This window comes from Haliotis asinina, chromosome 4 (assembly GCF_037392515.1).
Source record: "Haliotis asinina isolate JCU_RB_2024 chromosome 4, JCU_Hal_asi_v2, whole genome shotgun sequence".
NCBI classification, from domain to species: domain Eukaryota; kingdom Metazoa; phylum Mollusca; class Gastropoda; order Lepetellida; family Haliotidae; genus Haliotis; species Haliotis asinina.
This window is the reverse complement of record NC_090283.1, coordinates 15,773,621-15,799,844: the sequence shown is the minus strand read 5'-3', so window position 1 is coordinate 15,799,844 and position 26,224 is coordinate 15,773,621. Positions and strand designations below refer to the sequence as shown.

The 26,224-nt window shown below is 39.1% G+C and overlaps 1 protein-coding gene across 1 annotated transcript; it reads right to left on the bottom strand.

Annotated features, from left to right (window-relative positions):
• Positions 1 to 24,308: 24,308 nt before the first annotated feature.
• LOC137280799 (uncharacterized) lies at positions 24,309 to 25,007 on the bottom strand. Its single transcript, XM_067812004.1, has one exon. The coding sequence runs from the start codon at positions 25,005 to 25,007 to the stop codon at positions 24,309 to 24,311; it is 699 nt and encodes a 232-aa protein (XP_067668105.1).
• Positions 25,008 to 26,224: the final 1,217 nt, after the last annotated feature.

The window sequence follows — 26,224 nt, the reverse complement described above, 5'->3', positions numbered from 1 at the left end:
CCATGACATCGGTGGGACATTAAATTAACACACCGAAAAAAGTAAAAGCTTGCATGTTAACCGCTTTTTATAGGGTAAACCTGAGTGAAACGCAGCTACGTGAAGACCAGAGTTAGATCTGATTTTCAGTAACCCATCCTTGTCGTAAGAAGCCACTAACAGGATCAAGTGGTCAGGCTCGCTGACCAGGATGGCACATGTCATCACATCCCTACTGTGAGGAAATGTGATTTTATTCACTCTGTGGTCAGATCCAGTCTCCATTATTTGCAGACCGCCGCCATAAACCTGGCTTAAAACTAAACTCACTTACTCACCGCTGTCACAGGAAAGTCACCTACTAAAATGCACAAGACAAAACAAATGTTGGTAACGGGGATCTGCAATTTAATGTTAAAAAATGCTTTTGATTCATACTCTGAGGAATGAATTAGAAAACCAATCCAGTTTTTTCTTTTTATCAAATAGCTTAACAGAAATAGATGAATACGTCACTGGTCAGAAATCAGTCAGAAACATTCAGTTATATCTACCTCACATTGGTCACTTCCCATCTCTGCTGAATGTATCGAATGCGCTTCTTGTACCTATTAATGGTTACCATTATGTGGGCCAGGAGTGTGATACCGATGACATTTTTAATGTACTTATAACTACATATGAGGCTGACACTCATATTAAGGAACTGGGAAATAAGAAATCACCCGGACCTGATGGTATAGCTGCAGAGTTGGTAAAACGTACAACAAGTAGTGGATCAACAGTTCTTACTCATATTGTTAATAAGATAATGAACACTAGGTCTTTTCAACTCAAATTAGGTAAAAGTATTATATGTCCTATGTTTAAGTCTGGAGATGTTAACAATTACAAAGATATTTAATTGACTGTATATAATGCACGGTTGAACGATTTTTGTGAAATACATGGCATTGTTGAATCACAGGCTGGCTTTAGTATAGAAATATGCTAGCCAAAGAAGGGGAAGACTTTATAGTCTATTTATACACCTTTCCAACCGTTTGATACTGTTCGACATGATATATTATGACGTAATCATAAATATGTTGACATAACGGGTAAATATCTTAACACAGTTCATTGGTTTTATCAACAAGCTTGCACATCTCATGGAAGACATTGGTGGCAAAGGTACCCTTGTATCAAATGATTTTAAGGATATATCTGTTATTATGTTTGCGGACGATGTCTCATCTGATTCTAATACTCCACTTCAACTACAGAAGAAAATAAATGTTTTAGAGGTATTTTGTGAATTAACTGGTATGAAAGTAAATTTGAGTCAAACTAAGGTAATGGTGTTCAGAAATGGTGGTCCATTGAGAAGCTGTGAGAGGTGGGATTGTAATCATTATGGTAATAATATTGAAGTTGTGGCTATTTATAAATATCTGGGTATTGCGTTTTCATCAAGATTAAATTGGTCCCAAACTCAAAGTTGTTTATCAACACAAGGATCTAAGGCAATGATGGCAATGAATATATTTCAGAATAAGTTTGGTTCTTTATCATGTAATGATTGTTTTAAAGTATTTGATACCATTGTAAAACCAGTTTTGTGTTATGTCTCAGCTCGTCTCGTGACCAGTGTAGTCAATATGAAGACAGCTTTGCATTTAAGAGCGAGCCCGGTATATTGCCAACAGCTGATTAAATTCGCTGAGTGTTGTGACAACTTAACATGTAGAAGATAAGTCAACTACTTCATCACTTCAGTTTAAGTCAAACAATTGTTGTGAGTGTCAGTTTTAGGACAGTAGATTTGTAATTAAGTTTCAACTCTGTATGTTATTGCTCACTCGCTTCAATTCTCGATTCACCGCGCAGATAAACTAAATTGTGTCGATAAAAACGTCTTTCACATATTCTTATTTTTTTAGAAGGGAAACATAGCTTTAGTCGAAAGGTCTTTGCAAGTAACAGTGATAGTTTTATGACTATTGAAATGAAAAATTGTTCACATATGTACTTCTTTCTTTTATTCTTTTTCTTTATTTCTTTCATTCATTCACATATATTTCGTGCCTTTAATTCTTACTATAATTCATTCATTCACTCATTCCTTGTAAAATTCCAACTGATACAATAAACTGGCTGAAGTCCTGTTAAACACAACTGAAGTTCCGCTGGGAACGAGCCAAGTCACTGTGTACGATGGAGTATGACGAGGCAAATGTTAATTAGTACAAAGAAAGAAAGAGTGAGTGAGTGAATATTTAACGTCACATTGGCAATATTTCAGCCATATCGTGACGAGACCATTTTTTATACTGAAATGAAATATATATACATTATAAAAAACTGTCGTCAAAGGACAGTAAGACCACTAGAATATCACATTTAGAATTAAAACTAGTGTGGAGAGTTAGAACAAATACCACTATTTGGACAATACAACATAAAATACGGGCTGTAGATCGCCAACAGCTGAAGGTAGATCACCATACTAGCTACCATGGGGACTTACAGTACCTTTGCTACCTGCATGGACCCCAGATGGATTTACACCATCCCCTCAGCCATTGGCGATTATACTGAAAGTTAGCCATTATTAAAAACAACAAATATACTACAAGTAAAAGTTTGGTCGTACTAAATTTACATAGAATGTTTTGGACTTACGTACCCTCTCAGGAGGACAATAATTTTACAATACTTCAACCCCCCTCAAGGGCACAGCCACTAACAATCTCAGTTATTAATCTAGACTACCAACAGTAAAATATTTAACTATTTACAATTCTGACAACAAATGTATTTCTTTTAAAAATGCAATAATTAAATGAGAACTGGTATTAGTAAAAACATCCTTCATAGTTCGTGAATTAAAATACTGATCCCTTGTGATGGAATCCTCAACACAGTCAAGCAAGATATGCTTGACTGTGATTCTTTCATCACAAGGGATGCAGAACGGAGGATCCTCACCTTTCAAAAGGTATTCATGGGTATATCGTGCATGGCCAATACGACATCGCCGCAAAATGACCTCTTCAAATCTGGACTGACAGTGGGTATACCCAATATATGGTTTCATTGCATGTAATGTATTTACACCCACTTGGGTGTCCCACTTCTCCTGCATCAGATCACGGACATACGATCTAATGGTAGCTTTATAATCAGTGTAGAAAATAAGAAGTGGTGTCACAGATTTGTTGAGTGCTGCCTTCGCAGCAAGATCGGCCATTGCGTTACCAGAAATGCCTACATGGCTGGGTAACCAACAAAAGACGATGTCGTATTGGCCAGTAGCAAGGTTATTATACAGTTCAATAATTTCTATTAAAAGTGGATGTTTACAAGAAATATTTTTAATCGCCTGAAGGCAAGAAAGAGAATCTGAAAAGATGATATATTGTTTACACTTAGGATGTCTATTGATATATTTTAAGGCTGTTAATATGGCGTTTGCTTCCGCCGTGAAAATAGAGCTGTTATCAGGCAATCGGGAAGATATTGTTTTGGATCCAATGACAGTGGCACAAGCTACAGCGCCACCACCCTTGGATCCATCTGTAAATAAGGATTTATATTTATTATATTTAGTACGTAATTGACTAAATTCTTGTTTATATTTTAGTTCATTAGTTTCTGATTTTTTGAAAGTGGTCAAGGTTAGGTCCACCTTGGGCCTAACCAATTGCCAAGGAGGGGAAGAAAGGAGACGGGAAGGAGCTATACTACCCAGCTCAATGCTGGCAGCAGAAATAAGTGGTTTTATTCTTAAACCAAGAGGCGGAACAAAAGAAGATCTCCTATTGTATAAATCCTCGTAGAGAGGATTGAAGACACAGTTATATGCAGGGTTTGACTCACTGGAATATAGTTTTGACGTATACTGTAGAGCTAATTTTATACGGCGTTGTTCAAGAGATGGTTCATCAGCCTCGACATAGAGACTATCAACAGGTGAAGTTCGAAAGGACCCAAGGCAAATTCTTAGACCTTGATGATGGACAGAATCTAATAGTTTTAGGTTACTTTTGCAGGCTCCACCATATACAACTGAGCCATAATCAAGCTTCGAGCGGACAAGTGATCTATATAGGTGTAGGAGGGTAGCTTGATCCCCTCCCCACTTTGAATTTGACACGACTTTCAATAAATCAAGTGCCTTCAGGCATTTAGTTTTGATATGAGGAAGAAAGGAGTCGAAAATCAGACCTAAGAATTTTGGCCTCCTTGACAACTTTTATGGGAGTGCCATTTAAAAGGAGTTCTGGGTCTTTATGAGGTTTATATTTACGGCAGAAATGTATGCAATTAGTTTTGAATGTAGAAAATTTAAAGCCGTTTTCAAGACACCATTTATCTATTTTGTTTAAGCACAACTGCAGTTGCCGTTCGATAGTATGCATATTCTTACCACGACAAGAAATATTAAAATCATCCACAAAAAGTGATCCATCGATTGAATCATGTAAAACCTTAGATAAACTGTTGATCTTGATACTAAATAAGGTGACAGACAAAATACTGCCTTGTGGTACTCCCTGATCCTGATTATAATGATCAGACAGAGTAGTACCCACTCGGACTTGAAACTGTCTGTCTTCTAAAAACTGTGATATGTATTGGGGGAGATGACCCCTTAAACCAAAATCATGAAGATCTTTCAAAACACCGTACTTCCACGTCGTATCGTATGCCTTTTCTAGGTCGAAAAATATGGACACAGCATGTTGTTTATTTATCATGGAATTTTTAATGAAAGACTCTAAACGTACTAAATGGTCAATGGTACTTCGATGTTTGCGGAAACCACATTGAATTTCAGAGATAAGGTTGTTGGTTTCCAGGTACCAGACCAAACGATTATTAACCATACGTTCCATTGTCTTACACACACAGCTAGTTAAGGATATTGGTCTGTAATTAGTTGCATCTGAATGATCCCGGCCAGGTTTAGGAATAGGAATGACAATAGATTTTCGCCATGACGATGGGAAAGTCCCAGAAGTCCAAATATTGTCAAATATAGTCAGCAAAGTTTCTAAACACGATTCAGGTATATGTTTAAGAAGCTGATAATGGATATTATCAGGCCCTGAAGCAGTGTCATGAGCTTGCCCAAGAGCCGTACGGAGTTCATGGATAGAAAAGATCTCATTATAATCCTCCCCGTTGTCTGAATTAAAATTGATTATCTTTTTTTCCTGCTGACCCTTAAATTTCTGAAAGGCTGGTAAATAATTGGATGAAGAGGAATGTTTAGCTAACGTTTCACCAATCTTATTAGCAATGTCAGATTTATCTGTTAGAAGAGTATCACCCTCCTTGATATGGTAAACACAACATTTAGACCCATTGCCTTTAATCCTCTGCACCATATTCCATACCTTTGAAAGAGGTGTTCGTGAGCTAATGTTAGAAACATAATTTTGCCAAGACTGGCGTATATTTCTTTTAAATGTGCGGCGAGCCTTGGCATTTGAAATCTTGAATTGATTTAAGTTATGGACTGTTGGATGTCGTCGGAAGTATCTTTCCGCCTTCTTCCTGGCCTTTCTAGCTTGCTTGCAGTCACTGTTAAACCATGGTTTAGAGAATATGTGGAACTTGGGAATACAATCTTCAGCAATCATAGTCAGTTCATCAGAAAAAACTTGAATAGGATCAGAAACATCCAGAAATATCTCGGATTTTAATCTTTTATTACACAAGGTCTTGAACAAAGACCAGTCAGCCTTTTTAAAGTTCCACCTGGATGAAGGTGGGGCATCACTGGGGTTTATGGCTGAGAGAATAGTAGGAAAATGGTCAATTCCACAAAGGTCATCGTGGACTGGCCATTCAAATTCACTATATAAAGTAGGCTCCGCAACCGAGAGATCCAGAGAAGAGTAAGAGCCAGTTGCCGGGTGAAGATATGTTTGAGAACCATCATTGTAAATACACAACTCATTATTGGAAAAGAAATCCTCAAGTATCTTTCCTTTTGCATTTGTGGTGGTGCTACCCCAAAGTGGGTTATGACCATTTAAATCGCCCATGATTATACATGGTTTTGAAAGCTGGTCATAAAGCATCTGAATATCACGTTGCTGTATGGAAGATGATGGTGGGATATAAAGTGAACACAGAGTAATTACAACATGTAGAGTCAGGCGGACAGCCACAGCTTGAAGATGGGTATCAAGTGAAATAGGACTATGAATCGTACCCCGACTCACCAAAATAGAAGAGCCTCCAGTGGCCCTATCACCACCTGGAGAATACCGATGATAACAGTCATAATTCTTTAAATCGAATTTATCTGTGAATTTCAGATACGTCTCTTGTAAACACAGTGCAGATGGTCTGAAATCCTGAACCAAAAGTTGTAAATCTGTGAAGTTGTTTCGTAATCCTCTACAGTTCCTCTGTAATATGTGCGAAGACATCACCTTTTGGGGGCATTAATTGGGGATCGACCCCTCCCTTTCTTTGAGGGCGAAAGGCTATGTGTCCTGTGCCGAATGTTATCAGACACATCCATTTCTTCAAGGGAGCCATATTTGTTAAACAACTGGATCTTGTTGTCAGATCCTTTAGATGGCCTGCCACTCTGTGACTTTTGGGACGATTCCGTCCTGGATTTTGTTTTGTTTATAACATGTTTTCCATTTGTTTCTGATGACGGTGACTGAGATGACTGAGATGACAGTACGTTTTGACAAGTTGTTTGAGAGGAGGTAGATTCGAGGATAACAACTGAATCGGAAGTGAACGGCATTCGTTGAGGAGACTCTGTTGTTCTCCATGTGTAAACTGTTTGACATCCAATATCCTTACATGAAATATGCCTACTAGCAGGGTGCTGGGCAGACTGTGAAGTTGGTCGTGACACGGCTGCGGAATAGGAAATGCGTGTGGATTGTTCTTCATCTAGAACGATTTTCTTCGCATCTTGAAATGAGATATTCCGTTCATATTTGAATTTAATTATGTTGGACTCACGCTTCCATGTTGGGCATTCCTTTGAAGGAATATGATCACCGCCGCAGTTAACACATGAAGGATCGTTCATACACACATTACTGTCTGCACAACTACCACCACAGCAATAACAAGCAGCTGGTTTAGTACATGTGTTGGATCCATGGCCAAAACGTTGACACTTGTAGCATCTCAGTGGATTAGGAATGTACATATCCACTTTGATACTACAATATCCTGCTTTAATCGAACTAGGAATTTTCGGAAGACCAAACGTGAAAAGATATGTGTTGGTCTTAAAGATTTCACCATGGCGTTTTGAAGAAAAGCGTTTCACAGCTACAACATGTTGGGTTTTCAGTTCTTGCAAAATGTCATCCTCTGTCATGTCAGCAAGGAGATGACCATTATCACGCACCATCCCTTTGCAGCTGTTCAGGGACAGATGCGGGGAAACCACCACTGGAATATTTGCGAGGGTCTTGATGGAAAGAAGACTAACGGCTTCTTTGTGTCGTCTACATTTTATCAATTGACACCCATTACGCAACCTTCTAGCATCTTCAACATCGCCAGCGATTCCTTGAATTGCCTTTTCAACAGCAAAAGAATTTAGTTTCAATGGATTACCATCTACAGAAGTGATAACCAAAAATCTGGACCAATTTTCATTAGTCACAGGAGGCGTTCGCAGTTCATCAGTATCATACAAATCACTTCATTCCCGTAGGTCCCCACCCACCACGGAGTGTCAACAAGGACGATGCCTTACGCCTGTGGGTCTCCAACAGGCGACACCAGGGATACCAGGGGAGTATACTCAAGTAAAACCATCACAAAAATGGTTTACCAGATTGGCCCATGAGCCACCGCCTTCTGGCATGGGACTCTAGGCAGGATAATATAACCAATAAGGTTCACAGTAGATATCAAAATTGCCAATACCGAATAACAAGTACAATGTGCAATAACCAATAAGGTATGCAGTAGATGTCAAAATTGCCAAAACCCAATAAAATGTGCAAAAATATTCACCATGCACAGGGCTTGGCGTGACCAGCCGATTGATAGAACCGGGCCAGTTCTACCACCCGTCTAGGTGAAGTCAGGGCCAAAGTGGTGTGTTAAGCAATAGGAACATGGTTTCAAGATCCCATTGCCCTCAACCACCAGGATCCCTTCCTCCACCGACACGGGACGCAACCCACGGCAAACAGGTTGCCCAATTCGGTCGCTCCTTGCGACCAGCAATGGGGTGCTATGGACCTAGTTGACCCGGGTCCACACGGGGGGTTTAAAGAGCTCTTAGCGTTACCCAGCACCCACCACGAGGAGGTGGCTCTTCACGGGTGCAAAGGAAAGAAAGAAAGCGAGTGACCTGTCCCCGTTACAGACTATCCCTGATTTTATCAATGGCGACGTTTCGGTATAGGTTCTTGTGCTTGAAAACGGTATAAGATGCTATGCTGAAACGTTCGCCATTGTTAAAATAAAGACATAGATTATTCATAAAGGTGTGTCAATCATAATATGATACCTCATGCTATGCCATAATATGAATTGTATAAATTCCTCAAACCGGTCTTGGAGGTATTAACAGTTGTGTATATAAACCTCTCTCTCTCTCTCTACAAAAACTAAATAAATAAAAAATAAAAAAAATAAAAAAGGGAAGAGAGAAAAGAGAAACGCATGGGTAGTATTTTTCCATGTAATCTTTCGAATGAGAATCATTGGTGTCTATGTAATCAGTATATCTGTGGTGAACGCTCTCTGCAAACAGTTCCGAGTTTGAGTCCATTGTCATTTCAGGACAACTCGCCAAAATGCACCAAAATCTGTTTTCCTCAGTTAATGCAATAAATTGTGAACGGGAAGACATTCATTTCCTTTTGGCACATTCCATGGATCATTTCCAATAAAAGTCGGGAGAATCTATGCTCTTTTGACAGTTGACAATCCTAAATTTGGTGTTAAAATCATGCCTGGACTTACGGAGTCTCAGCGGAACGACGCGGTCGTTTGGAGTCTCAGTCTGCGACGGCAAAGCAATTGAATGTGTCACAGAGTACCATAGCAAGACTTTGGCATCGCTACAAGCAGGTCAGGTCGACGCCGTGTGACAACGCCCGCTCGGGACAGGTTTAATCGGCTTCGACATTTGCGGAACAGGTTCACCACAGTATCCTCCACAACATCGGTAGTGCCAGGACTTAGAACAATTTCTGAACAGACTATCCAAGGCCCTTCATCCAGAATCTCATCCTGTCTATATGGGACGCCGACGCCAAGCAACCATTGGTGCTAATGGTGGCCACACAAGATACTGACTTTTTGCGGCCTTGACCTTGGAACACTTGTCATTGTGACATACAATTTCCTGCAGGATTGGACCGTTAAAGTTCATTCAGGTTTTCTTCATGACTGTCTTGTATTACTGAACCTTAAGTGTATAAACTGATAACAATTTTCAGCTATGCGTTTCTTTTTTGAGTAGAAGGCTGGGCGGGACAACTTAGGAATGGCCAGCGAGTTCTAACTTGACACACAGAAGGGAGCAAACTACAAAGACATATTTTATATCATTGGAAAGATCTCGAGGAGATGAACACGTAAAGTTCATGTGCTTTTTCAAGACTGTTATAATAATCTGATTACTGTAAAGCAAGTTGTATGTAGACATTGCAGTAAAATGTAAACCATTTGATGCTTACAGCACTTTAACAGTGCCGTTTATTATACTAGAGATTGAAATTTATTATCAGTATGAATATGTACTTTTTAGTTATGACGCTGGGTGGGACAGCTTAGAAATGACCAGCGAGTCTTAACTTGACACACAGAAGGGAGCAAACTACAAAGATATAGTTTATATCATTGGAAAGATCTCGAGGAGATGAACACGTAAAGTTCATGTGCCAGTGTGTTCACGTGTTAATAAGCTCACAAATTGGCTCTGAAAATGCATTTCTGCAGAAATTTCTGGCAGATTTTTTTTTCTGCAGAAATTTCTCAGAATTTTTTTCCTGCAGAAATTTGACCCCGAGGTCCATCCATGGTACGACTCTGAACATGTCCAGGGCGTCCTGGAAAATGATGCTTTTATACTTCTCTGGAATAGGCCAATATACAGCTTGAGACGAATTCCAGCCAACAAACCTGATCTTGTCCTTTTTGACAAAAACCAATGAAATTATTTATATCATTGAATTTTCTGTCCCTTTTGACAGACAATGTGATTGGCAAGATTCAGGAAAAGCATGATAAAAATGCGGACCTCGCCTTTGAAATGTCTCGCTTTTCAAAAGTACACTGTCGTCAGGCCCCCCATTGTTCTCGGTGCCCTTGGTTTGGTCTGAGAAGCCACTGCGTCTTGTGTACATGCTGTGTGTGGAACAGAACAGCAATCCAACCGACTCCTTCACCTGGATGAAGTCGGCTGGTCTCAAATGTGAAACTGAGAGCTTCCTTTTTACTGCTCAGGACCAGTCACTGCCAACTCGAAATCGCCAGAATGTTATTCTTCAAGAAAATATCAATATGAAATGTCGTCTTTGCAATGAATTTACAGAGACTGTCCAACACCTTGTCAGTGGATGCCCTTCCTTAGCACAAACAGCATATCTTAAAAGACCTGATGGCATGGCTCGCTGCTTTCAATATCGTCTCTGCCATGCCTGTGGCTTTGACCCCGAGGTCCATCCATGGTACGACCCTGAACATGGTACGTCCTGGGCGTCCTGAAAAATGACAGTTATAAACGTCTCTGGAATAGGCCAATATACAACCAGCATGATAAATATACGGACCTCGCCTTTGAAATGTCTCGCTTGCAACCCAAGTACGCTGTCGTCAGGCCTCCCATTGTTCTCGGTGCCCTTGGTTTGGTACCTCCTGATCTCCTGATATGGCGTAGATCAGGAGAGTGTCCGGGTTCTCTCCACCGGGAGCACAGCCCTTCTGACAATCTGGGTAATGTAGAAGGTTGCAATGTTGGGGAGCCTCCATATTCTCCGAAAAGTTCTTGGTGGGTTCGACTAGGCAGTGTTTCCGGGGAGAAGTCCCATTCACTGTCTGGGCTGCGTGTAGAGGGGGCGAGGGTCATGAGCTGATGATAAGCTTTATCGGCCTGACTGTGCCACGATCACCCAAACCCTCTCTGCTGCATTTTAATCTTAATCTGTAAATAATAATAGTGATAAAGGATCACCCGAACCCTCTCTGCTGCATATCAATCTTAATCTGTAAAACATAATAGATCAGGAAAGTGCCCGGGTTCTCCACCGGGAGCACAGCCCTTCTGACAATCTGGGTAATGCAGAATGCTGCAGTGTTGGGGAGCCTCCATATTCTCCGGAAAGTTCTTGGTGGGTGCGACTACGCAGTGTTTCCTGGGAGAAGTCCCATTCGCTGTCTGGGCTGCGTGTAGAGGGGGCGAGGGCCCTGAGCTGATGATGAGCTTGACCAGCCTGACTGTGCCACGATCACCCGAACCCTCTCTGCTGCATTTCTATCTCAATCTGTAAAACATAATAATAATAGTAAGTAGTCTTTTATAGCGCACAGTGTCCAAACAACAAGTGATTGCTCACGGCGCTTTTGATAAGACAGCTAGTGTAGACATCAGAGTATTAGTTTTGGAAGAGGAAAGTTTTCAGCTTTGACTGGAAGTTAGACAGTGTTTCAATGTGTTAAATAAAGACGGGCAGGTCATTCCAGAGAAAGGCGGATGTGAACGAGAAGCGTCTGTGTCCAAAGGTTTTCAGTTTGGCTGTGGGAATTTGAGCAGCGAGTTGTTGGCTGATCTGAGACAGTGAGATGGAACATACTCTTTCACTAGGTTGGACAGGTAGGCTGGAGCCGAACCATTTTTACAGCTGTATGTGATGCACAGGATCTTATATTCGATCCTTGCTTTGATCGGGAACCAGTGTAGTTTAACAAGGATTGGTGTGATGTGTGACCGCTTCCCGCTTCTGGTGATGGTACGTGCAGGCGCATTCTGAATGCGCTGTAATTTGGTGACAAGATCCTGAGGTACATTACCCAGTAGACTGTTACAGTAAACGAGCCGTGAGAGGATAGTGGATCTGGCCAAATGGCATAACGCATCGCATGTCAACAGGTGACAGATGTTGGCAATGTTCTTCATGTGGAAGTAGCATATGTGACATACGGTATTTACATGGTCCTCAATAGGAAGGTTTGAGTCAATCATGACCCCAAGATTTTTTACTGTTTTACTGAAAGGTAGCACGGAATTACCAATCTTGATCGAGTCCACCTTAACCTTGGCCCGATTCATGGTTGACCCGATCAGTTTTGTTGTCATTCAATTTTAGCTTACTGATTGACATCTAGGATTTCACATCAGAAATGCACTCCGAAACATGAGATATCTGAGTTTATGACTGATTAGGAAAAATCGATCTCTGAAGCTGAGTGTCATCCGCATAGCAGTGGTGGTTTACAGAATGCTGGTTGATCAGCTCACCAAGGCTACGTGTGTAAAGCGTAAACACCACGGGTCCCAGGACTGACCCTTGTGGAACTCCATAAATACCTTCATTTAGACTTGATCGGACACATCGATGAGGACGGACTGTGTTCAAGTATGATGAAAACCACTTTAACACGTTACCACATAGCCCAAAACGGTCCTCTAAACTCGCAATGAGCGTGTTGTGGTATACAGTGTCAAAGGCGGCACACAGATCGAGAAGAACAAGCACGCTAACTTGCCTGCTGCTTCAAGTAGAGTATCCATAACACTGATCAGTGCGGTTTCTGTGCTATGATTTGGTCTATAAGCTCACTGAAAAGGATCATAAAGACCATTGTCACTGAGATGTGTCACAAGACGAGGCTTGACAGCCTTTTCCAAGAGCTTCGACACATAGGAAAGGTTAGATACGTGTCTATAATTAGCTAGATTTTTGGTATCCAGTCCATTCTTCTTCAGTATAGGTTTCACTGAAGCACTTTTTAAAGAAGATGGGACATAACCAACGGAAAGACTGAGGTTTATCATCTTGGTAAAAACTGGCAAAAGAATATCCAGGAATTCAAGCATAAACTGTGTTGGAGTGGGATTCAGAATGCAATAGGTTTGTGTTGATTGAACAATGATTTTTTTATGCCTCACTCAAGGGTATAAAGTTGTCAAGATGAGCCTGGCAAGAGGAATGTGAGAGTTGTGGAATGGAGTGAGTGAGTGAGTTAATATTTAACGTCACATCGGCAATATTGCAGCCATATCGTGACGAGAACATGCATGACAAAAAAGAATATATATGCATACTATGAAGACCCTGTCTACGAAGGACAGTAAAACCACTAGACTATCACAGTTAGTATTAAAACTAGCGTGGAAACTTAAAAAATGATAGTATCAGTATTTGTACAGTACAATATAAAAACCATACTAGGGGCCATGGGGGCTTACAGTACTTCTGCTACCTGCATGGTCCCTAGCTGGATTTACACCATCCCCTCAGCTGCTGGCGATTGTATGCAAGATTAGCCACAAATTAAAATGACAGAAATACTACGGCTACAAAGAAATGGGAGACTAAATTTGACTTCAAATGTTTTTGGACTTACGTACCCTCTCAGGAGGACAATAATTTTTCGGTACTTCTACCCCCCTCGAGGATACAGCCACTAACAATCTCAGTTACTAATTCAACTTCCAATCATAAAAAAATATTTATTTACATGTCAGTCAATAAATCCAATTCTTTTTAAAATGCAATAATTAAATGAGAACTTACGTTACTAAAAAGGTCCTTCATAGTTCTTGACTTGAAATAATTGTCCCTTGTGATGGAATATTCAACACAGTCAAGCAAGACATGCTTGACCGTGACTATCTCATCACAAGGGATGCAGAACGGAGGATCATCACCTTTCAAAATATATTCATTCGTATACCTGTTGTGGCCAATACGACATCGTCGTATAATGACCTCTTCAAATCTGGACTGACAACCCAAGTAGATGTAACCAACATATGGTTTTATTTCATGTAATTTATTGATATCTACTTGGGTGTCCCACTTCTTCTGCATCAGATCATGGATGTAAGATCTAATGGTAGCTTTATAATCAGTATAGGGCATAAGAAGTGGTGTCACAGATTTGTTGAGTGCTGCCTTAGCAGCAAGGTCAGCCAAAGTGTTACCAGAGATTCCAACATGGCTGGGTAACCAACAGAAGACGATGTCGTATTGACCAGTGGCAAGATAATTATACAATTCAATAATTTCAATTAAAAGTGGATGTTTACATAATAGGTTTTTAATAGCCTGAAGACACGAAAGAGAGTCAGAACAAATTATGTATTGTTTATGTTTAGGATGTCTTTGAATATATTTGAGAGCTGTTAATATGGCGTTTGCTTCTGCAGTAAAAATAGAGCTGTTATATGGTATTCTAGAAGATATTGTTCCGGATCCAATGATCGTGGCACAAGCTACCGCACCACCGTCCTTGGATCCGTCTGTAAATGAGGATTTGTAATTGTTATATTTGTTTTTTAATTGATGATATTCTTGTTTATATTGTAAGTCATTAGTTTCTGATTTTTTAAATGTAGTTAATGTTAGGTCAACTTGTGGCCTAAGCAACTGCCAAGGAGGAGAAGAAAGGAGACGGGAGGGAGCTATGTTATTTAGCTCAATTCCTGCAGCAGTAATGAAAGGCTTAATTGTCAGTCCAAGAGGTGGAACAAGAGATGAGTTCTTGTTATATAAATCTTCATAAGGGGAATTAAAGACACAGTGAAATGCAGGATTAGACTCATTAGAATATAACTTTGTAATATACTGTAAGGATAATTTTATACGGTGTTGGGTAAGAGATGGTTCGTCTGCTTCAACGTAGAGACTGTCGATAGGTGAACTTCTGAAGGAACCAAGACAAAGTCTTAGACCTTGGTGATGGACAGAATCTAATAGTTTCAGGTTGCTTTTGCAGGCTCCACCATACACGATGGAACCATAGTCAAGTTTTGAGCGGACAAGTGATCGATATAAGTGGAGGAGGGTAGCTTGATCACCTTCCCACTTTGAATTAGAAACGACTTTTAATAAATCCAGCGCCTTCAGGCATTTATTTTTTAAAGATTTGATATGGGGGAGAAACGTTAAATGTGAGTCGAAAATCAGACCCAAAAACTTTGCCTCCTTAACGACTTTGATGGGAGTGCTATTTAAAAACAATTCTGGATCTTTATGCGGTTTGTATTTTCTACAGAAATGTATACAATTGGTTTTTGATTTAGAAAATTTAAAGCCGTTTTCAAGACACCATTTGTTAATTTTGTTTAAGCACAACTGCAGTTGCCGTTCAATAGTATGCATATTTTTTCCACGACAAGAAATATTAAAACCATCCACAAAAAGTGATCCATCAATTGAATCATTTAAAACCTTGGATAAACTGTTGATCTTGATACTAAAGAGTGTTACAGACAAAATACTGCCTTGTGGAATACCCTGATCCTGATTATAATGGTCAGACAGGGATGATCCCACTCGGACTTGAAATTGCCTGTCTTTTAAAAATTGTGAGATAAAATGAGGCAAACGACCTCTCAAACCGAAATCATATAAATCCTTTAAAATGCCATACTTCCAAGTGGTATCATATGCTTTCTCCAGATCGAAGAAAATGGATACAACTTGTTGTTTATTTACAATAGCATTCTTAACATAGGATTCTAATCGTACTAAATGATCAATAGTACTTTGGTTTTTCCGAAAACCACATTGAATATCTGTGATAAGATTATTCGTTTCCAAATACCAGACTAATCTATTGTTTACCATTCGTTCCATGGTTTTACAAACGCAACTGGTTAACGATATAGGGCGGTAATTTGAGGGATCTGTATGATCCCGGCCAGGCTTTGGTATGGGGATTACAATGGCATTGTGCCACGACTGAGGAAAATTTCCTGAAATCCAAATACGGTCAAATATTTCCAAAAGTGTCAAAAGACATGTCTCAGGTAAATGTTTCAGTAACTGGTAATGAATGTTGTCATCACCAGCTGTAGTATCATGAGCTTGCTCGAGAGCAGTATGTAGCTCATGTAATGAAAATACTTCATTATAATCTTCACCGTTATTAGAGTCAAAGTTAATTCTTTGTTTTTCTTGTTGATTTTTATATTTCTGAAATTCAGGTATATAGTTTGATGATGATGAATTTCTGGAAAGAGTTTCACCAATTTTATTGGCAATATCACCCTTACCAGTTATCAATTTATCACCTTCTTTGAGATGTTTAACAGAGGATTTGGAACCTTTGCCTTTTATTCTTTGGACCATATTCCACACCTTAGACATGGGTGCGCGAATTAATGTTGGAAACATATTTCCTCCAAGACTGGCGCTTGTTTTGTTTATAAGTTCGTCGTGCTTTGGCACTCGTAATTTTAACAGTGTTTAAGTTGTGAACGGTAGGATGTCGGCGAAAGTATTTTTCTGCTTTCTTCCTACACTTTCTTGCTTGTTTACATTCATTGTTGAACCATGGTTTACGAAGATGTGGAATTGCAGAGGACTTAGGAATTGATTGGTCAGCGATTTCATTTAACTCAGCTGAAAACAACTCTATCGGATCTGATACATTCATAAAGTTTTCTGGTATTAATTTTTGCCATACACAGCATTTCATATATAGGCCAATTGGCTTTATTAAAATTCCACCGTGATAAAGGGGGATCATCATCGGGTTTGATAGCTTTTAGGACAGTTGGGAGGTGGTCACTTCCATCATGAACAGACCAGTCAAATTCGTTGTAAACATTCGAATTAACGAGGGACAGATCAAGTGCAGAATAGGTTCCTGTTCCAGGATGTAAATAGGTGTTTGATTCGTCATTAAAAACACACAAGCTATTATCAAATATAAAATCCTCAATAATCTGAGCTTTATGGTTTGTGCTTGTACTTCCCCATAGATGGTTGTGCCCGTTCAAATCGCCCATGATGATACAGGGCTTTGGTAATTGATCATAGAGATTTTGGTGATCAGTTTGTCGGAGAAGAGATGAAGGTGGAATGTACAAAGAGCACAGAGTAAACGCAATGTGCAGGCTGAGGCGAATAGCTACGGCTTGGAGATTGGTATTCAAATGAACATCGCTATGAATGATGTTACGTCTAACTAATATCTTTGAACCTCCAGTCGCTTTATCCCCTGGTGGAGAAAAAGAGTGATAACAAGTCTACTGCCTTAAATCAAATGTATCAGTATGTTTGAGATACGTCTCTTGGAGACATAGTGCTGACGGTTTAAGGTCTTGCACTAACAACTGTACTTCATGAGCAATCTATATGTATTATGAAATTGCACTGTATCTTTTAGTGCTTTTGGCAATCTGTCAGACTGAATATGTTTTGTCTTTGTATCCACTTTGGTAGATTTGGACGATTTGATTTGATTTGAGTCTGTCTGTGTAGAAGATGTTCCTTTCTGTTTTGGTGATGGATCTGTGACCGGTTTAGAACTTACGGTATTTTGTAATTGATCTGAAAGGGATTTGGGATGGTCGGAATGTACCCAGGAAAGATCTGTCTGACAGGGTATAGACACTGTGACCTTTTTAGCTACTGAAGCATATGATGGACTTTCTGAAACAGGTGCAAGAAGTCTGGCTTGTGTTCTGGCATCAGAGTAACTCAGTCGTTTTTCACTTTTTAATGTTTGCACAGTGGCCTCATATTTCCAAAGAGGACAGTCTTTAGAAGATGCCATATGGTCTCCTTTGCAATTTAAACACTTGATGGTGTTGGTACATGTTTTCCCATCATGGTCAGGTTCTCCGCATCTAAAGCAAGCTAGCTTATTCCTACAAGAATTTTGCCCATGGCCGAACTTCTGACAGTTAAAACAACGAGTAGTGCGTGGGATAAAGAGATCTATAGTCATGGAGAAACATCCAACCTTAAACTGGGGTGTCAAAAGTCAAAAGATATGTATTCGACTGGAATACACGGTCATCTTTATGGTATGTGAATCTTTTTGCCTCAATGACACCTTGACTTCTGAGTTGAGAGACAATGTCTTCAACAGAAATGTCAGCGAGAATTCGGTCTCTGTCACGGATTAGTCCTTTGGAAAAGTTAAGTGTCTTGTGTGCTGAACATGTAATTGGAATGTCAGCTAGTTTGGTTGACGTCATGAGATTAATGGCCTGTGACTTCCTGACACATTCAACCAGAAGACCCCCAGACCGTAATTTGGAAACATTCTTCAACTCACCAGCTTTACCTTGTAGGCCCTTTTCTAACAGAAATAGGGAATAGCGTGGCCAAGTATCCCTCTCAGAATATAACAATTTCGTCACAACGTCATCTTCATCAGAGTCAAGCTCAGAATCAGATTCTGAAAGTTGCCGTTTTGGGTTTTTTTTAATTTTGCTTACTCATAATGAATAGTAGAATGGTTCATCAAATCTGTTCCCTGCCCACCATGGAGCGCCTACAAGGGCGATGTCATGTGTAAGCGGAGTTCCAGCAAACTGACACCAAAGGGTTACAGAAATGATATACTCCAGTTAATCCAAAGGATCAACCAGATTGGCCCATGAGCCACCGCCTTCTGGGAATAAGCTCTAGGCAAGAACATAAAACAAATTCATGACCGTTCTGAGTATTCAGAATGAAGGTACCGAGTCAAGATATAACAAAATTACATACCACAGGGCTCGGCGTGACCAGCCGATTGATAGAATCGGGCCAATTCTACCACCCGTCTAGGTGAAGTTAGGGCCAAAGTGGCGTGTTGGGCACAGTAACGCTATTCATTGCTCCCATGGCCTCAACCACCAGGATCCCCTCCTCCACCGACACAGGGGTGCAACCCACGGCAAACAGGTTGCCCAATTTAGTCGCCTCTTACGACCAGCAATGGGGTGCTGTGGACACATTCTGCCCCGGGTCCACACGTGAGAAGAGCACCCACCACGTGGAGGTGGCTCTTCACGGGTGCCAGCAACGAATGAGCGAAAATGCTTCTTTCATAGAAGATTATTAAGCATGTAAGTAAATTCTTTACTGCCATTGACACAGAGGATTTGTACAATTTAACCTCACACAATATGAGAGGGACAATTTGTTTAAGTATGTCTCTGAGTCATGTCTTGCATACAAAGAATACATACATATGATAAGAACATATACACGCCACCAAAAGTCTACAAGAGGAAGTGCAATAAAATTACGTGAAACGTTACATATGCGATATGCATTCATACCTGCTTTCTTTCAACATATATCTTTATAACGCAATTAAACAATTAAACAATCGGGACTTGCTCGTATGACGAGACAGTTTCCTGTAATCTCCGAAACCTGCCAGGGACATCAGGCGTGAATAGCCCTAATTAGTCTCGCCACAGCAAGCCAGGCAGTGAAGTGGCTGTCTGAGTTAATGAGGTAAGAGCTTTAAGGTGCCATAAACTTTTGTAGTAAACGAATCAGTAAATTCACATATATAAAATGACTCACAAAACTGGCTGTTGGACATAGTAAGTATTGTATTGCAAACTAGTGTGACTGATGTTTCTGATACATCTGACTAACTGCTTGGTGTGTAGCACTTACACACGTATGCATACAAATATACAGTAGTGTCAGAATTTAAAGCCATGCACGGTGCAGCTTGTGATGAAGAGACGAAAGTACAACCATGTGACTTCCTTGCTGCAGCATCTACATTGGCTGCCTGTCACGCACCGGTACAAATACAAGATTGCATAACTTGTCTTTAGCCATTTGGATGGTTCACTACCGCCATACCTGTCCAGAGAGCTCTCTTCTTACAAGCCTCTAAGAACTTTTCGCTCTTCCAGCGAAAGACTGTTAAAAATCCCAAAGTACAACTTAAAGTCAGCATGACAGCATGTTTTTTTTCAAATACAGTGTGTCCTCAGTTTGGAATGCTCTCCCAAGTGAACTTCGCAATATCGCTTCTCCAAGTTCATTCAAGACCGGTTAGAAACATTCTCATTTAAACAAGCTTTTCTTTAATGTGTACCTTCCGTCCAGTTTTTTTTTGAGAAATGCTTAAAGAGTTCTTTCAGAACACTATCCACAATTATTACACTTACATGCAGTCCTGGATTAACCGTACCTTGTTCTGTGAGAGATTTCTTTTTTTTTTGTAAACATATTTTTTTTCATGAACATAGATAACATGAATATGGATTAACACAACAAGCCAATGGCTTATGTAAGTGCCTCTCCATCAACTATAATATAATGCAATCAAAAATGTACACTGTACAGAGGCAATGAATTATTTCAGAAAATAAAAAGCAAAAGAAACAGTTATTTCCGCAAAGGCATTAGATCATTAACATTCGGGAAATACGTCTACACAAGTTGCATTAAAGGGGTTCATAGTAATTGTAGTCTAGAAGAATTTAAACCTATTTGAAAGCAGTATGTATTTATGAACAGAGGCAAGAATAAGTTGATTAATTCTGTTGCTTGAAGTTTGATTACCTTGAAGAACTGAATTTAAGTCAAAGCTATAAGTGTAGAAAATTTGATTTGATCTTATTGAGTCATAATAAGGGCAGGAAAAGAAGTAGTGGAGAGAGTCTTCCCATGGATACCACATGCACAATTTGGATTATCTGAAACATGTCTATCAAAGCGATGAGCGTTCAAGTCACTACACCCCAATCTGAGACGAGCATGAATTATTTGACAAAATCTAGATCCAAAGTTTTGGTCAAAGAGAACATGTCTTTATTTGGTCTGTCGTTTATTGAATGAATTTACTGATTCTGAGTTAATTATTTCAAGTGGTAAATTGTTCCATAAGAGTATGGTGTTTGGTAAAAAGGACCGAGCATACGACTTTGCGTGGCAACGAACTGTGCGAATACTATCAGTATTTCTCAGATTGTAGGAACTTAAAACTGAAACATTTTCTGGAATTAGATCTTATAAGTAGGCTTGAGTAGGATTATTATTAATTTTGAAGAATAAAGTACGTTTCTTGATTTCTCTACGCTTAACTAATGGTACGAAGTTTGTCTCATTGTAGATGTTTTCATGACTGGTTCCTCTCACGGCTCCGCAAATCGTTCTTAGAGCGTCTAATTGTAAATGTTCTAAAATAATAGATTGTTCTGTTGTATGGTGGTCCCATATGTGGCAACAATAATAGAAGTGTGGAAGTATGTAATAAGTATACATACATTCTAATGTATGTCTAGTTAATATATATTTAAAGCTTCTTAAACAGTTTACCATAGGACTTACAACTTTTACTATCTCTTCAATTTGTTTTTTCCAATGACAATCTTTTTGAAGATAAATACCTAAATGTTTATGGAAATATACTTCATTTACTTGAGTTCCTTTCATTTCGATGGGTGAACATACAGAGGGATTTACTTTGTGAGAGAACAAAATCGTTTCAGTGTTTGTTGGATTAAAATTTACTTGCCACATATCGGCCCAGGCAGAAATACGATTTAAGTCATTATTCAAAATCCTTGTTGCTTTGTCTGGATCCTCTACAATTACATATACTGAAGTGTCATCAGCAAAGAGTCGAATGTTGCTATTGATGCCATCTACAATATCATTTATATACACTAAGAACGGTAATGGCCCTAAGACTGATCCCTGGGGGACCCCTGTCGATGTTTGTTTTAAGTCGGCCATCTATGACTACTCTTTGTACTCTAAGCTTAGTTACGAGTCTCTAAGATAACTGTGAAACCATTCATTTAAACTGCCACGTATTCCATAGGCCTCTAATTTAAACAGTATACCCATGTGCCATACTTTGTCAAAAGCTTTACTAATGTCACAGAAAACGGCGACTACTACTTTTCCATGATCTAAAGCATTTGCTTTAAAGTCATATAGATATGTAAGTTGATAAGCAGCACAATGTCCCCGTATAAATCCGGACTGCAAATTTGTTAAGACATTATGTCCTGACGAAAATTGAAAACATATTTGAATACACAGTTTTCAAATACCTTCCCAATAATGCAACGGGCCTGTAATTTTTTACATTCATTTACACTACCCTTCTTATGCAACGGAAATACTGACGCTTCTTTCCATATAATAGGAAAAATACATTCATGCAATGACTTATTAAATATGTAGGTGAGGGGCATAGAAAGTGATTCTGCAGTCAACTTAATAAACTTGCCACTTGCCTTGTTTATGTCAACTGATAAAAGAATATCTTTAACTTCATTTCGATTCAAATCAATTTCACTCAATGAATTTTCATTTCTGTATTTTTTATCTGGTAGTTGTTTGTCTGGGAAGTCAATTTTGGCTTGATCAATACAAAAATCACTAAATATGTTTGCTATCTCATTTGCATCTTCATAAATGACACCATTGTGATGCAGAGGGCGAAAATTGTCTCTATTGTTATTACTTCTCTTTTTCAGGTAATTGTTAACTAATTTCCACCATAATCTTAAATTATTATTGTTATTTAATTTGTCATCAAGTTTAGTTTTACTTATTGCTGATGTCCCCTTATTTCTAACTTTCCTAAATTTTGCCCAATCATTATCTTCATTTCTACGTTTGGCCATTTTGTGTTGGCGATTTCTTTGCCTTATTAGTCTGCGAGTGGAATTATTCATCCATGGTGAGTCGTGCGATCTTATAGTTACAACCTTATTTGGAATAAAGGTGTCACAAAGATGAACGATATTTTCCATTACTAACTCAGTTGCAATGTTGATTTCATTTGAAAGGAGGTTTAACCAGTCTGTATTTTGAAAACGTATATTCAAACCATCAATGTCAGCTAAGACTAAATAGTATATTTTTCTTTCAAAACAACATTGACTCAGCATTGCATCACGGATAGTAACGAAAACTGGACAATGGTCACTGCAAACAGGATCAAGTACACCCGAGTTCAAAATAGAATCAGAATTTGTTATAAAGATTAAATCAATTAGTGTACAAGATGTTTGAGTAATCCTAGTAGGTTCTGTGATAAGCTGTTTCATACCATCCATTTGTTCGATATCACTTACTTTCTCACTAACTGTGTTCAATGTATCGATATTGAAATCACCAACAACAATGCTATCCATATTCATGTCAATAGCGTTTCCAATTGACGGACAAACTAGATTCCAGTATTCCTCACTTTCGTCTGATCTATAAAAAGTCCCCAACAGAAAATCTTTTTTAGTTTAATCTGAATCCATATCGCCTCAAGACTGGGTGGACTTAGATAGTCTAAACATGTTGCATATGGCTGTTTCTTTACATACTGCTGCTCCAACACCCCTTGTTGCCCTATTTTTTCTGAAAGGTAACTGTAATCCTGGAATTTCCAAATAAGAACTTTTTGTTGAATCATTTAACCAACTACCTGAAATACAAATAGCGCCATAATCGTTTAATCCACTTTCAATTCAGTCACGTTTTTCTCTTAGACTACAAACATTTATATGGACAATTTTCAGATCTCTACTTATTTGCCCAGGGTTTGGGAGAATATCCCCGCAGCATAAAAGTAAAATGATCATTTAAATTGAGAAAAACAGATTATACAAGCTGAGAGATGAAAATAGCATTTTCAGATTGTAGGAGTTTCCCAAAGCATTAGAGTGCAGTTTCAAATAGAAAACACCAACCGTCCGTCTGTACGTTATTAGATCAACTGGCATCGTACATTGTTTGATACGTAAGAAAATCATTTGTACAGGGGGCGGTTAAAAGGCAAAATACATCAAATAATCAGGTGAAAAACTGCATATCATTCGTGGAAATAAAACGGACTGTGTTATAACAGGGTCATACACATCTTCTTAAAATATGACTGAACATTGGAGATACAACGTGGGAAAAGGTAGAACATGACATGGAAACATATAACATAACACATACAGGTGGGTAATGGAGACCATAAGTGGTGTAAATATAAAATAAAGGTATGAAAAATATAAATGAGAGAAGTGTAAAGTAAATGGCAGTGACATATAGAATCAGACTGAGAGAATAGCTGACAGGTGCTTGTGGTAGGGAAACATCCATTATCTGGATTTGTGTGGCTTTGTGAAGAATAAAATAACCAGTTGAACAGATTTGCCATGAATTTGAAGAGGAACAATTGTTCATTTGGAATACATATGAAAGGTAAGTCACTGAGAGACAATGTTTATGTATCTTATAGTGCAACTGGTGTTATCGGCACTTCATTGCATTTAGGTATGGCCATCAACAACTATTTTCCTTAAATATTTAATGTTGTTTAGGCAAATGGTGTTCAGTTTAGGTAGTCACACAACACGTAGTTACACTATAACGATTCGATATTCAACATTCATGAAATTTGTGATTTCACTCGTATAGCCACTCCAGACGACACTGGTCAGTTATCGCTATCGTCAGCGTCAGTGTACGTGGACCTTGGAATAGTTTGAAGCGCATCCTGAGTATTAAGGATTCAGTCAGCTTAGTGAACTGATGACGGGTTTTGATCAAGTGAATCGAGCCATCAAGCTTCTTGGCATATACTATTCCATCTCTGGCCCATGTCCCTGCCAGACGTTTACGCGTCACCAGCTGGCGAGCCTCCGCTGAGAGACGAGCTCTCTCCTTCGTCAGATCATCGTTGATGAATACATTGGGTTGAGGTTTTAGTTTGGATAGATTTGACATAACAGCCCATTTGGACCGACAAGACACAAACTTCACCAGTATTGGCCTGGGTTTTCCTGCGCTATACTTTGCGGGGTCGCCCGTTCTATGTGTACGATCTAAATCCTCCAGTTTCAGCTGCACCCCCATTTGAGTGCATAGATTAAGAATGAGTTGGTCAGTTGTCTCGTTGCGCTCTTCAGGAATACCATACACTCTGATGTTGTTACGTCGGCCATATTGGTAGAGTTCATCGACCTGTTTGTCCTTAATATTTAATCTTTCGGTCAAATTAGTTACTTGTTCATGAAGAACTTTGATGTCACTTTCATTCTTTTTAATCTTTTCGTTGAAAGCGGTTAATTTCTTATCCAAGATTTCACTGATTTGGGGCACCATCGTACTGACAAGGTTCTGACAAAGTGTATCAATCACTGAAGGGTTTTTGAGTGCCTCATCAATTTGCAAAGTGATATCACTAGACATTGTGGATATTTCTGGACTTGAAAGAAGGAACACTGAGCTGTCCGAGAAGGATCTTGTACGCTTTTTAACTAAGTCAGCTAGCGTTGGAGAGTCGGGGGAGCTACGTCAAAGTTTCGTTGAAAATGATGATTTCGACATTCACTGGTTGATGATAGTGGGTTGTTGACGATAAGTAGTTAAATGGAAATATATATGAATAGTCAACAGCGGCGTGTATCAGTCTCACTACACAAAGTCAGTCAGTGTTCAATATGGCGTGTTACTTATCGCTTTGTGAACAGTCACAATCCAATCCAAATCTCCAAGTTAATCATCCATCCGTCAATATTTCCTCATGAATATCAACTCTCACATTGGAATACATTTTATCACCATTTAGTTCCATATTCCATACAGCCAGATAAATATTTGGTAACCCTTCGTAGATACTAGAAAGCTGTACATAAAAAAATAGACATATAAGGACAAATGAGAATACATCTTACCCATTTGTGGAATAGAGTCTAGTATGTGATCTTGATAATATGGATCATGTGTTCACATGTGACCTGCCAAGTGCAAACATCATTCGTCATTGTGACAACACACTCACCACCACTGATGATCTCCATTCACACAATGCAATGAAAGTCATTGCATGCATAAACACAGGGAAAGCTGAGGACAATGGAAGCAGATACCTATCATTCAGAAATATGAAAACGCTTTCATCTCTCATACCTCTGCTCTCCACTCACAAAACAAACAATAAACCTATTGCACATATATACATCTAGACAACCGTGAACCATGGTTGTAAAAAAGTGGAACAATAACTTGCAATACTGTTTGATTTTACACCAGAGCTATAATACAATACAAAATGAACTTTGGGCTTAAACATAAGTTATCAACTTTGTCTAGTTTACAACATTACCATATGTAACAAATTACCAAATAACATTTATAATGTAATTAATTTAATGAAGTTAAAAAATCCAATGAACGTGAACTTGGCATCATGTTAAAGTGTCAAACTGACCTGTCTGATGAAAACTACAGCTGTATGCCTGGGGGACCTTGTTCCTTGTTGTTGTACTGTGCTATATTGAAGTATTGTTAGTACCCAGATTGGTGCATAGGAATTATGG

Bases quoted from the DNA above. Each gene is read 5' to 3' on its own strand.
- LOC137280799 (XM_067812004.1), bottom strand. From the start codon at position 25,007: ATGGTGCCCCAAATCAGTGAAATCTTGGATAAGAAATTAACCGCTTTC.